Source organism: Haemaphysalis longicornis, unplaced genomic scaffold (assembly GCF_048455015.1).
Source record: "Haemaphysalis longicornis isolate Haplotype H1 unplaced genomic scaffold, Haemaphysalis longicornis Haplotype H1 scaffold_5, whole genome shotgun sequence".
In the NCBI taxonomy this organism is placed as follows: Eukaryota; Metazoa; Arthropoda; class Arachnida; order Ixodida; family Ixodidae; genus Haemaphysalis; species Haemaphysalis longicornis.
In genome coordinates, this window is record NW_027526385.1 from 58,150,327 (window position 1) to 58,163,512 (window position 13,186).

Sequence of the window (13,186 nt, forward strand, 5' to 3'; positions counted from 1 at the left end):
AAATAAAAAGCCCACCTAATGCTTCTCAAACGCAACTAATCAAGCTTGAAAAGCTTTAACGGTGTAGAAGTGTTTGATCCCTTCTGTTGTCGTGATAGTAGTGAAGGAATGCTTATTGTTGGAATGAAATTACAGCGCTGAAGTGAAGCTATTTCTCGCATAGTTATCAGCTTTAGAAAAATTGCTCGAAATTTCGTTTTTGATCTTCAATTTCAGTTCCAGCTTGTATTGTGGGGCATTGCTGAAGTGAAATCCAGGCATTTGAGTCATACTCCTTTAATTTATAGAGCAATTTGCGTGGGTTCGATTCCCGGCCGCGGCGGCCGCTTTTCTGACGGAGGCGAAAAGCAAAAAAAATTCCCGCGCCTTCCCGCGAGGGGAACACGAGTAAATGCGGAGCATTGGGGCCTCAGTACTAGTTGAAGGCAGTGTTGCTTCCATCGCTTCTTCCGTGATGCTGGAGTAGCAGACACGAGTAAACGTGGGAGCGAGCGTCAACCAAGGAAGGAAGGAGCAACGCAGTGACTGAAGCACGAGCGACCGCTAGCGGCTTTATATTTGCAGCGCGCGCAGTAGAGGGAGAGCGGTACGGGGGGGAGAGCGCGCATGCGCAAGCAGCGCGCGCTCTTCTACGCCCCACCGCGCTGCTATCACGCACCTGTTACGCCGAGACACGGCCGGACTGGAGGAGCGACGAGCACGCACTTTCATATGAAAGTGCGCGCCCGCCGCTCCTCCAGCCCGGCCGTGGCCGAGACCGCGACGGAGCGTTCCGGGGGTGAAGAGTGAACGGGCTGACTACGACGCATGCGCGCACCTGCTGCGGACGCGGAGCTGTGGACGCCGTCCGACGCAGGAAGAGGCGAGGCTAAGAAATGCTCTGCATTTAAAACGCCCGTGTGAACGAGATTTAGGCGCACAAAAAAATTGATCAGAGCCCTCCACTACGGCGCGCCTCATCGGCTGCGTTGCGTCGGCGCGTTAAATCCTACAATCAATCAAGTTAGATTTACTAGGCATGCGTATTAAAATTTACGAGCTTCTATCATTTTGAAATATAAACTGTTAGGTACATTTAAAAACGTACTTAAAATATTAACTTTTTTGTTGTGTCCTTCAGCCTATATTTAGCCACTTACGCGAAGCGCATAGGGAGAGCATTTTAAAGCAAGGTTTGCTTTGAATGGGGGTGCTAATGCTTGAGTACACAAATCACTAAAGCCGAAGTGGTTCACAAAGCAATTGTTTGCCACGCCCCGAATGCGCGCACCATGGAGGAATGGCGCGCACAAATGCGCCGCCCCTCTTTAGAGGCTTTTTAAATCTCCCGCGATGAATATAATCAGCAGCTAAACCGCTATATCTGACAAATTTATGACCTAGCCTAGGTTTGTCGAAAGTTTACTGTTGCACTTTCCATTTTCCCTATCTGGAGTGAAAAGGATGTACATGCCCTCTGTATCATCGTGACGTTAATCACGTGATATGTTTTTGTGGCGGCTGCTTGCTTGCTGTTTGACACGACAGCTGAACGGCGGTGCTTGAACTGTGTGAATCCATTGGAAAGCAACTTATAAGCGTTATAGGGCTGTCATAGCCGACAACTACTGCTGGAGCGTCTTGGGCTAGTCTTTCCGAAGTGGTTAGCCTCATCAGTGTCTTCACTCAGGTGCCGGACTCTCCAAAGTTTGGCATCAGCGGGAACCCATTGGCACGACACTCTACCGCTGCTGCCAGGGTGGTTTAGGGTAGGCGTTTAGTTATTTTAACCAATTTCGGATTTCAGCAAGTTAATCCAGTGTGTGTTTTTTAGTTCCGATCCATGCAAGTTCCCGCCAGTGTGATTTTCAGTGTCCTGTCATTCACTTCCCGGTACACTGCTCGCGCGGTCATTTCTTTTTTTCTTGACTTTTGGAAACAATTGACTCAAACTGACGATGCGAATTTCTGCATCAGCGCTGTTTTTTTTTTTTGTCTATTTGGTTGCGCAATTTTCAGCTCGCGCAACAGGCTGACCCCTTTCCTTTCCCCACGAAAGGCAAATACACGCACATGAGAGAGAGAAAAAATGAAATGTAGCTCTGAAAGCCTCCGTACTATTACAGGCCTCAAATTTTTGCTGTTCGTTGTTTGTAGCAGCTACGCTGCCGCAGCTCTGGTCCAAACATGTTAATTGTTTGTTTGTAAAAGTTTGAAAAGTTTCCTCACTGCTCCCCCCCCTCCGCCTCTATGAAAATGACACGAAGGTTGCGGCTGAGCGGCGCCATGAAGCGGAAGTCGTGTCCCTACGGCCCCACCAACGACTACGTGCTCAGCAGCCCCATCGGCCAGCTGGCAGTCAAGAGCTGTCCCCACGGCCTACATAGCCTGCATCAGGTGGAGGGCATAGATGACGCAACCTTCGCCCCAGACCCCAGGTATCGACCACAACCTTCAGGATTTTTAATTGTGGTGTCAGAAAATAACATGCTGCCGTGTCCCTACCACACTATTGCAATGGGTGCTAACAGCACTGCCATCACAGTATGCATAATCCTGAACTGCCGATACAGCTGACACTGTGTCTAAAGGCATGTTGGACATTCCACGATGCCAGAGGCTAAAGGTACGTCAAACGTATAGGTGGGATGCAAAGAAATTTAGCAGACAGCCTTTGATACACGAGGCGTCATCTGGCTGCCAGGTTCGAAAGCTCCGCTCATGTGCTCGTCTTCCATACATTTTGAGAGTGCAGCCTGCCATTAGCTCGAATTCGTGCACAGTGAAGCGACGCTGTAGAGCTGAGCAAGAATCAATTTCCGGGCCCAACCATTTGCATCTAACAACACCCATTTTAATTTGCTTGCTGCGCAAGATAGGACTGGCTCGTCGTTTTCGATAAGAGCGACGCATGCATGCTGCCATGCTGGCGCATGTTTATTATGCAAAAGTGAACTCTGAAGTTGACTGCAAGGTCAATGTCGTTTCTTTTTTCCTCCCTCAAATACAAACAAAACTTGCATAAATAAGAATACGTTTGACATAATGCATGCTGCAGACCAAAATTCGTTTGCCAGTAGAGCGGGGATAAAAGACGCAACTAAATAAATACGAATCATCGCCTCATTGAGCACAGATTTGATTTAGCGGTGGGCTATATCCTCAGACAACCTGCAAAATGCGAAGGCACAGAGCTTCTAAATCCAGCTGCCAGATAGTCCAAGATGTATTGTAGGTCCTGCGCTCTGTTGTTCGTATTTCTTTGCACTACCCCTGTACGTGGGTCGCAGTGAGTGGATGTCGGATTTACCTGGAACTGGGAGTCTGAAGATACGTAGCCGTAGCCATAGCCGGTGAATATCAGTACCGTTCCATCGGACGCACCCACTGGCGTATTCTGAGCAGCCCAGAATTACACCTAACTTTCCCTCCGTTTGTCAGCTCATGGTGAGAGCTACGTTTCTTCATTTTTACCCAACCAGGCAAACCATTCCGTTCGCTGATTCGTAAGACTCGCTATTAATTATTTACTACTCTTTGGGTTTAACAGTGACCTCTGGCTAGTCAGTGAGTGGAAGCAATTTGGCCGGTTGGGTAAAATCCTAGACAGAGAGCTCTGACAGTGAGTTGTAAGTCAGGTGACTAGTGTGGAGCACCTCTGAACAGCTTGGAATACACCAACAGGCACATCCGACGGACTGGTACTGACATTCACCAGCTACGTATGACATATTTTTAGATTTCCAGTCCCGGGAACAACCGACATTCGACGTACCTGTGGACATTTTGTATAGCTAACAGATGCTATGAATACAAGTGGACTTGACGGTATGTGGCGTTACTAATAATGGTGCATATTTACTTAATTCTATCTCGTAATTAATTGAATTTGCACGCACAGGCGTCTGCAACATGGCTTGTGCCTCAAAATTTCATTCAGTTTAAACAAGTTTTCTTTCAGTTATGGTTAGAAAATCTGAAAAACTAGCGTTAATATAAATGCGTCCTCGAAACAGCTTGTTGTCCTCAAACATTAACTGCGCCTTGCAACATTTCACTCCTCACTGGGCTTTTGGCAGTGTTGCTTTTAACAGGGCTGTGTGACTGTTGTAAGCAGGTGTTGGCTGTCCATCTAAGCAGGTGCTATAGTGCTCAAAGCAAATTTTTTAAAACAGGGTGCCAGTTTACAAAGTGCTTACATGTAGAAGTTGTGTCGATGGTTACTGACGCTAGGGAAGTTCATTACATCTGCTTATCAAAAGTTTGTAATGTGGGTTTGCGCCTCAGCACTGCACAAAGAGGGGTATTTTGATTCCGTCTCCCATTCAATTCCGTCCCATTCACCACAAATGTGCAATGCGGGATTGAACGAGCGTGATCACCCAAATTAATTGCGTGCCTCGTGACGCAAGTCAGAAGTAGATTGGGGAAAGGTGCAAGCGTGTTTACCTATGCATGAATGCAACGGTGACTTCTCGAAATGTTCTATATCCTTGCCAGATTCTTCAAAAGACCAACTTTTCATGATACTTTGTCTTGGCACTGCAGTCACAGTTTTGTCTTTTTCTTCTTCTTTTAGTGTTGAAGTGAAGCTTCTGAGTCAGGAGTTTGAAGACAACGGCTACACGTACCAGCCTGTGCTGACCTGCGTGTCCTGGCTCGACGCCTACTTCAAGGCTCCGCTGTGTAGCCAGAAGCCGCTACCGGCCATTTGTGGGCCTACCTGCTTCCCCAAAGGTGGGTCAGTTGCTTTGTGGGCTGCCGAAGGGTGTAAACCCTGTCTGTTGTGGCCTCTCTAATGGACACCAAAGTAGTATCCACATCTAAGGGGAAAAAATCGTAGCGGTTGAGGGCATGGACAACGCAAGTCAGGTGGTCGTTTCTATGCTGAACTAGAGAAGCTTGTGCATGGTTATCTTTATCCCGCATTTCTGTGCTTGGGCAAGTCCCATGCAGTTATTACCTGCAAGAGTTTTGTGACTTGTGCAAAGTTTGCAGACCGGCATGGCAGCTGTTGCCCGTGACCTTTGCTCTGGTCATAGGTGTGACACCAAATGCTTGCAGATTCTGCTGAAATTCCTTCTAATCTTCCTTTCCTGCCATCTGAAATGTGTGTTAACGGTGCATTATGATAGCTGAGCACCCATTTGATCCTGGCCAGCATTTTTATGGATAAACAAATGGAAGGTATTGCAGCAGCATCGCACATGTGGCTGGCATTGAAATACTTTAACCCTTCCACCCCCCACCCCCCCATGTTCTTATATTTGTTTACTTTTTTTTTAAGCTTCTGCAGTCAACAATGGCTGAGAGACGTCTCTAGCTGGCCGTATGAATGATTGGCTGTATGTACATTAATCTCGAAAGTTCAACTGAAAGTGGAACTTCAAGGTTAGGCCCCTGGGGGAAAATGCAAATGGTAGGTCTAGTGCTAGCGTTCGATTAGCAAAGTTGCTAAGGTAAGTGCATGTTTAAGAAAGCCCAGGTAGTCCAACTTACCAACCCATAGCCATCCATCACAAAGCACGTTATAGGCTGTACGTACCTCCTGCATTGTTTTCTGCCGTCCAAGTGAAGCGAGAAGGCTCCTTAGAGTGATTTTTGGTTGCATTGTGCTCCAATGACATACACCTGCTTAGTTACATCAATGGAGAGAGATGCCAGGTAACACTAATGTTTTTTCCCAAACAGCGAGGGTAAATTTTCAGGGTGAAAGAAGAATTTTTTGTCACATTTCACGTTGGACTGGCTGACTCAACCATGCGGTGCAATCATTGTGAAGTTGGTGCTCGGTTCTCTCGGAACTCGAGCCCATCTTGAGCCGATATGCCCCATCTGTTGCGTATTGGCAAACATTTGTGCCGTTGATCAGGAAATGCACAGCTATAAAAAAAATAAGAGAGAGGGGAAGAGAGAGACCAACGCAGCACATGTGGAGAGGAGAGAGAGTGAGAGAAATAACTATATTGTATTCGTTGCGTGTTATGTTGGGCAGGTGTCCCTAGACCAGGGCTCCAGTCTCCAGGGCACTGGTGGCTGCTCTGGTGGTGAGGACATGTCAAGCAGAGTTCCAAGTTGATGCTTTGGCTGGTGGCTGGCCACATTGCTTGCAGTGGTGCTGTGTTCACACCACTACCTGTCCAATACACGCCCATTGCCTGACTTCTCAACGTGTCCAGTCACTGTTTGTACGTGTTGTAGAACGGAGTGTTTAGCAAGAGCCTTAGCGAGGCCTAGAAGACGGAATGGAAATGACGGCGACAAAATACCCATACTGATGGACAACACAAGGGGCAACAGGCAGCCAGTGTCCGCTGCCTAAGCAAGCAAATGTGACCGCTGAGATAGAGTGTTAGGCACAATTAATCTGGTGTGCGAGAAACACCGTGTTGAAGCCTTCTAAAATTTAAGGGGCCATGCAGACAAAACACACGTCTGGTTCATTTGATAGACTGCCTCGTTAGAATAGTACTGGAACCTCTTTTAACCCACACTTTGCTCAAATAAGCTATATAATTTGAAAAAAGGGAATGGCCATGCGACCCACTAGCTCATTTCCTGCAACAGAACCTGTGATGCCTTATGTGGCAGCTCTGCAATTGGCTGAGGCCGGTAAAAGTGAACGCAAATTAGGCAGGGCTTACAAGCTTGCCGAATGAGCTACGTGCACTTAAATGTACTGCCTATTCATTTTACAGCAGTAAGAATGGTGGGGCAAACAATAAAAGTTACGAAAATACACGTAAGCATTGAAGTTCCGATGCGCACTGCTGTTGGTACTGGGCGCACTATGCCTGTTTTTAGCTGCACAGCAGTTCGCCGCTTTGGAGTTGTCTTGACGACACTAACTGATTGGTGTGAGCGACGTTGTCTTACGTGACCGTTTGTCAAGCATACCCTATGTTTCACGAAACAATGCTTTCTACAGTAACAGGAACGAGCCAGGAGCAAATAAGGTAAAAAATAAAGCAACGGCAGACAACAGCCCGCCGCTGACTGTGCCAGCGCCATCTGGGAGGTTTGATGGCAAGCAAGTCTGCAGAGCCTACTGACGCACTGGAAGTTCGTTTGGATACCTGCCCTCGTGACTTCACGGCAGACGTCACAGAAACACACGATTTGGCGGGAGAATAAAAATCTTAACCTAAATTGATTAATTTCTCTGTGAATTGGCACAGTGTGCTGACGGACAAGCACTGGGAGCACTATAAAGCACGAAATCTTACGAATAAAACAAACTTGTAGTTTGTCTGCATGGCCCCTTTAAAGCAAGGCACGCACATTGAGCCGAGACTCGTTTTTGCGAAAGGGAAGTATTCTGTGCTCTCCCATTGATTTCCGTGCTGCTTCCAGGGTCCTTCATGGCGTTGGTGTGGCAGACTTTGTTCGAGGAGGTCCAGGCCGGGACGACGGTGAGCTATGCGCAGCTGGCCAAGTTGTGCAACAACCCCCAGGCCTGCCAGGCCGTGGGGTCGGCCATGAGACGCAACCCCCTGCAACTCTTGGTGCCCTGCCACCGCGTCGTGCGACAGGACGGCACCCTGGGACATTATTCCGGAGGGAAGCGCGACCGCGTCAAGCGGTGGCTGCTCAGCCACGAAGGCTGCCTCACCGACAACTCGTGAAGGAAAGAGCTACGTGCAAGGGTGTTTGCGAGAGGGGATCAAGTTAGTGCGAGGTGACAAACATGACTGCTATGGCAGTTGTTTTGCTATCGTTTGTGTTTGGGTTGCATCGCCAACAAGTTGTGAAAGAAAAAGCACGGATGTTGACACAGAAGATTCAAGTTGGTGAGCTGAGCGATAGACGTGATGGCCACGGCGGTTGTTGCGTTAGTTTGTGTTCAGTTGCTGTTAAATGTGCTGCGCTTAAGAGCACGAGTCTTGCCAAAACTTGTGTGAAAATGCTATGGAATGGGAGTGCCCAGAGAGCTCAAGATCATGTCTTGTGATGAACACTCTTGCTGCTGTTTTACAAGCATTTTGTGTTGTGTTAATTTGCGTGCTGGACACGCTGCAAAATATTGTTGTGCACGTTTAACGAGTTATATATAGCCTTTGATCAGAAACGTCTTTGCCTTGTGTTGTGCTATGGAAAGCGGTTGATAGTGCTGGCATTGGGAACACAGTAACCTTTTAAGTTGACGTGTTATGCACCCAATTATATCTAAGAGGAAGGACAATTGAAACAGCTCTTATTAGCCATGCTCTTCTGCTTGGTAGTATTTGCATGCAGTGCCATCTGAGATTTTTGCTCTATTTGTATTGCGTTCAAGTTAAGAGTTTGAGGTATGTTCAAGCACTGAACTTCAAGGCGAACTGGAAAGTAGCCTCCAGTTGATTTTGGTGTCCTTGGTCAGTAATACTGCAGCCAGTTGTTGCTACAAGGGGCTTTTTTTTTTACTAGATTCGTAGCTAATTGCACAGTAAACTAACATTGTCCATCTCCTGCCTTACTAAAATGCTTTCAGCAATTTCTTCAAAAACTTGCAAAAGGTGCCGTAAAACTGGCAATTTGCTACAATTTGTGGATGCGCTAGTTTTCTTTCATTTAAATTAAGTTAGTGTGGACTAGTTGGTTCATTTCGAAAAGTATAGAAAAACAGCAGCAGCGTTTTTTTGTCTGCTGTAGGTCTGTCTTTCGAGTTATTTTGCTAGGAAATGTTTGCTATGTGTGGCCACATTCCTCATATGATTTATGTAGCACAGGTATTTGACCTACGGGTCTGTAGTTTTGAGCTGCATGAAAGTGAATTTTTGCCTTGATTTTGAAACGGCGCAGTCCCAAATGGAAGATACTGTTCGCCAAATATGCTGACCATATTTTAAAAATGCTGCAAGCGTGTTCAATTCTGCTAAAATACGAATGTAAGTTGGTAACTAGCATGCCAAATTGCATGAATAAACAGCCTGTATGCAAGATTAAAAAGCACATTATTGGGGAGTTTTCTTCGTGCAAAAGCAAAGCAGTTTGGTTTGGATGCTGCTGACGTGCCCTATTCTTCACCTGAGAGGTCACATTGTGATTTTCATTTCGTGGGTCATCCACCTTTCAGCATCGCAACTTGCTCCCAAAGCCTAGCAGTGTATTGTGTAGATGCTCTGCCCTGAGATGTAATTTTTGTTTGGCCTGTCATGTATGCATAGAGCAAAGCTAAATCTATAGGCGCGATTGCCTCCGACCCCCCCCCCCCTCATGACAGTTGCTGGTATTGGAGAAGTTTTCAGCGTCGGTTTATTTCTCAACTGAAGTGCTTGTCAACTGTTAGAAGTTGCAATGTTTCAATGTATCCACCTGCATATTAAATATCTGTTCATTTTTTACAACTTTTACTCCACAGGCTTCATTGCACCACAGCAGTCACTGCACTTTCTTCAAACTTGCACAGAAGTCTGTGCACAGCTCGCAACACTGTTTTACAATGTGGTAAATGTGTTGATACTGCAAGGGCAGTTCCTTTGCCTATCAGTAATAGACCATTACCAGTTGAATCAGACGTAGCACGGTTTTCCCTGGCCAGCAAAACAGGTCAGTTTTGGCAGCTTTTCACACTCCAAGCACTAGCGGTACATGCTGTCTAAGCTGCTCACCCAAGAAGGCATTTAGAACGTTTCACACAAAAATGATGGCGGCACTATGCACCGCATAGTCAGTGCACCAACACTGTTTTGCATGAGGTTGTCGACATCGCTCAAGTGTCCTTTGAGTCCGAGTCTTTGGAGACACTTTCAGCCTCCCCCCAAAGATACACCAGCCCTCGTGTCGCTGTCAGCAGCACAGGTTTTGACGGGTGCTGTGACAATGATGAGACTGGCGCTTCTGTCGGATGCCGGAGCCGTTCGACCAGCGATCCTTCGACGAGATTCCAACAACACACCTGTCCGTCTTCAGACCCGGAATACACATGCGAATCGTCCTGACTGAGCGCACAGTCGAGGTAAAACTGCGTGTTCTTGTGTCCGCTAAACTGTTGCAACGACTGCCCAGACGTCTTGTCCAAGAGTCGCAGAAGACCTCCCAGACAGCTCACCAGCAAGCAGAGACCGTCCCGCGTCATCTGTACTCTCGTCGCCGGGCACCCTAGGGCGTCCCGAGACATCTTCCCCATGCGGAGGTCGTAGCGACGCACGGAGCCGTCGAGCGACGAGCTGACGATCTCGTGGTCGGACGCCAGCACGCTCGTGACGGCGTCGCGGGCCTCTTTGAGGGCTTGTAAGGGGTCGCGAGCCCGGCTTCGCGTATCCCAGCAGCACACGCTGCCGTCTATCGAGCCCGAGATCACCACGGAGGAGTCTTCGTTGAAGCAGACGGTTTGTACTGCGCCGGCGTGGCCGCGCCACTTGCGGGTGCTTTTGGCCGTCGTGACGTCCCAGAGTACGACGGCCTTGTCGGAGCTCACCGAGGCGATGCTGGAGTTGTCGCAGGAGCCCCGGGCGTCCAAGACGTCGCGGGCGTGGCCAAGGTAGGTTTGGAGTAGCGCGCCGCGGGTCGGGTTCCAGAGCTTGACGGTGCGATCGCTGCCCCCAGTGAGGCAGTAGTTGCCGTCTGCGTTGAAGCGCACGACGCGGACTGCGCCCTGTTTGCAGTCGAGCTGCTTGATGTTTAGGTTTGGGACGCCAGCGACCATGTCTTCTGCGGTTCCCTAAAGTGTTTTCTTGAAACGCTGGTGGATGTAGGCTGAAGCAGCCGTGGCTCGACCGTAGAAAACAAAACCAACGTGAACGCTCCGCGCGCGTTCAATTCCGGCTACGCTTCGGTTTTAAGTTGGCTCGAGGCGGCTTTAGAAATTTATCATCATCATCGCGTGTTTACAAGGCATTCGAAACATCAAACATGAGGGTGAACGCGAGGACACATGTTTGGTCGCGAAACTTGGTCCTCGTTCCCTACAAAGAACATCACGTTCAAAAGTACGTACGTATTGAGACTCGTTCGTGAGTCAACCGACGTATGTTCAAGTGCAGACGCAGTTCCAAGGCGTACTGATCGAGTGTGTTTTTATATTGTCACAGGTATCACGAATGGATGAAAGACCCTTACCTTCAGGCTATGACCGCTTCGGAGCCCCTGACGTTGGAACAAGAATACGAGATGCAGAAGTCGTGGCTCGAGGACGAGGACAGTTGAGTGGCGGAGTTTTTTTATTTTCCTGTCGGCTGTCAAAGATGTCGTCTGCTCTCTTTCAGAGTGCACGTTTATCATCTTGGATCGAGATGTCTACGAAAGCACGAAGGATGAAGTAGGTTTGTAGTTAATGTCCGTATGCCTCTCCGTCGTTGGGTAAGCGTCTGATTACGTCTGCGTTCTTGCAGAGGCGATGATCGGCGACGTCAACCTTTTCTTCAATGACCAAGACGCTTTACGTAACGCGGAAATCGAGGTAATGATAGCAGGTGGGTCTTAAGATTGCAGTTAATTAAAAGGGAATGTGTGAGTGATACGACTCGTCACCATTTTTTCCTCAGAGACATCAAAGCGGCAGAAAGGTCGTGGAAAAGAAGCGATTCACCTAATGATGCGATACGGTGAGCATGGTTTCAAGATTACAACTCTACTACAAATAGTGGTGTTTTTTGCCATTGCCTCCAAAATAAGGCTCATTTTAACCTGCGCTGTACTTATTACCAGGCAAATGTTCTATATCTGCTTGACTACCTTTTGCCGCAAAAGGCTGTTGCTGTTTTATTGTGTGTGAAATCATGAGTTGCGGGTGTAAATGCGAGACCTTCAATATTCCAGGTGTTGAAGAGCTTCACGTCACAGGGTTCTCGGCCAAAATCAAACTGAATAATGCAGTCAGCCTACGGCTGTTCGAAAAACTGGGCTTCTCCTTGGTAAAGTATTTTTATCACACTTCCAAATTTCTGGGTTTAGGTTTATGGAGTCACTGTAAAGTCATAGTTTAATGTACTTGACGAGTTACAACGCACGAAATTGCATGCCTGGGTCTGTTTCTTCTGAAATAGGTAATTGTGCTGATCATTATTGCTTCCTTTTGTTTAGCAATGCTTGGCTGGTCACAGCCTTACTTATGGAACCGTAATTAGTTTACACCTTTTTTTTGGATTGCCTTGTAACAAGCTCTGTTTGTACAATTGACGTCCAATTTTTGTGGATGCCAATAGTTCAGACTGCCTTGTAGAAGTGCAGTTGCATACATAATTCGGCAGATTACGTGGTCATTTGGGCAATTGTGCAGACATACACTGGAACACACCGACTGCGTCTTGCTCTTTATTTCCATTGTTTATTTTTACTTTTGTTGTAATATATGTCAAGGTGTAGCTGTTATCATACAACATTATGAAAGTGATTGCCTCTGTGGTACATGAGTAATGCAGTGACTCATCCTTATCTATGTCAAGCATGTTTGAACAGTGCTCTTAACCTTACACTTTTGTCTAAAGTAGCTTTAAAGGGATGTAATCTTTAAGTAGAAAAATGAGCACGCTTGCAAGGCAACTGCGTCGCATGAAACAGCAGTATTTCTGCAATATTTAGCACTGCCAGCTATTCTGACAGGGACATATTTCTGCCCAACAGAAGCTTTCTTATCCTCCAAATGCAATTTTCTTCGTTTTTTATTCCTTCAGGTTTCAACGAGCGAAGTTTTTCAAGAGGCAACCTACTTTCTCCAAGTTGACGACCAGCTATTGACTTCTTTACGCAGTGCAACGCCAGATTACAAACTTTTGTCTCAGTGATGACCAATTTCCACAACTTCTGTTGTTGATCTTAACGTCTGCGCCTTCGGCAGCATGAACATAATGTCTGGACAATAAGGGCTGGGTGGCTGTACTGTGTTCAGACTTTTTTAGCACTGGTTAGCAAATTTTCTGCTTTCCAACGAACAGGTTAGAACACTGCTATTTCCAATGTTTCAATGATTAATAGTAAAGTTGAGATCACAAAACAGAAGAACAGGGCAAGTCTGGTGGCGGAATGAAATAGTGATCGAATCACTACTGCCTTCCCTAGCCTCACTTATGCATCTGTAAGTGTTGCACATACTTTCATGTACGAATAAATAGGGACCTGCGGATTTATTTAAGCAAACTTATGTCGCATACAGTCTTGTACTCTGATTGGGTGCTTCATTTCCACAGGAAAAGCAGCAACCATGAAACTAGGGCCTAAACAATGCAACATATTGTCTACCGAGTTGCTGGGAATTTTGGGGGAACATTGTCTAGGTGGATGCTGAACT

General features: G+C 47.1%; 2 protein-coding genes across 5 annotated transcripts; both read left to right on the top strand.

Annotated features, from left to right (window-relative positions):
• The first annotated feature begins 729 nt into the window (after positions 1-729).
• On the top strand, positions 730-8,910 carry Agt (O-6-alkylguanine-DNA alkyltransferase). 4 transcript variants are annotated; one of them, XM_077670458.1, is made up of 4 exons: positions 730-862; positions 2,247-2,417; positions 4,559-4,716; positions 7,333-8,910. In XM_077670458.1, exons 2-4 carry the CDS (start codon positions 2,266-2,268, stop codon positions 7,602-7,604), a joined length of 582 nt encoding a protein of 193 aa, XP_077526584.1. In that variant the 5' UTR covers positions 730-862; positions 2,247-2,265; the 3' UTR covers positions 7,605-8,910. The 4 variants fall into 4 exon arrangements, with proteins under 4 accessions (XP_077526584.1, XP_077526582.1, XP_077526583.1 ...); XM_077670456.1 differs by lacking the exon at positions 730-862 and adding an exon at positions 1,455-1,738; XM_077670457.1 differs by lacking the exon at positions 730-862 and adding an exon at positions 1,455-1,669.
• An 895-nt stretch (positions 8,911-9,805) lies between these two features.
• Mnat9 (microtubule-associated Nat9) lies at positions 9,806-12,686 on the top strand. The gene is made up of 8 exons (XM_077671980.1): positions 9,806-9,916; positions 10,101-10,441; positions 10,992-11,101; positions 11,166-11,222; positions 11,292-11,372; positions 11,445-11,504; positions 11,719-11,813; positions 12,573-12,686. Exons 1-8 carry the CDS (start codon positions 9,806-9,808, stop codon positions 12,681-12,683), a joined length of 966 nt encoding a protein of 321 aa, XP_077528106.1. The 3' UTR covers positions 12,684-12,686.
• Positions 12,687-13,186: the final 500 nt, after the last annotated feature.

Excerpts from the sequence above, each read along its gene's own strand:
- Agt (XM_077670458.1), top strand. The coding sequence starts at position 2,266 with ATGAAGCGGAAGTCGTGTCCCTACGGCCCCACCAACGACTACGTGCTC. Across the intron at positions 2,418-4,558 it reads ACCTTCGCCCCAGACCCCAG|TGTTGAAGTGAAGCTTCTGA; the intron begins GTATCGACCACA and ends TTCTTCTTTTAG. Across the intron at positions 4,717-7,332 it reads GCCTACCTGCTTCCCCAAAG|GGTCCTTCATGGCGTTGGTG; the intron begins GTGGGTCAGTTG and ends TGCTGCTTCCAG.
- Mnat9 (XM_077671980.1), top strand. The coding sequence starts at position 9,806 with ATGCCGGAGCCGTTCGACCAGCGATCCTTCGACGAGATTCCAACAACA. Across the intron at positions 11,102-11,165 it reads GTGGCTCGAGGACGAGGACA|AGTGCACGTTTATCATCTTG; the intron begins GTTGAGTGGCGG and ends GCTCTCTTTCAG. Across the intron at positions 11,814-12,572 it reads AAAAACTGGGCTTCTCCTTG|GTTTCAACGAGCGAAGTTTT; the intron begins GTAAAGTATTTT and ends TTATTCCTTCAG.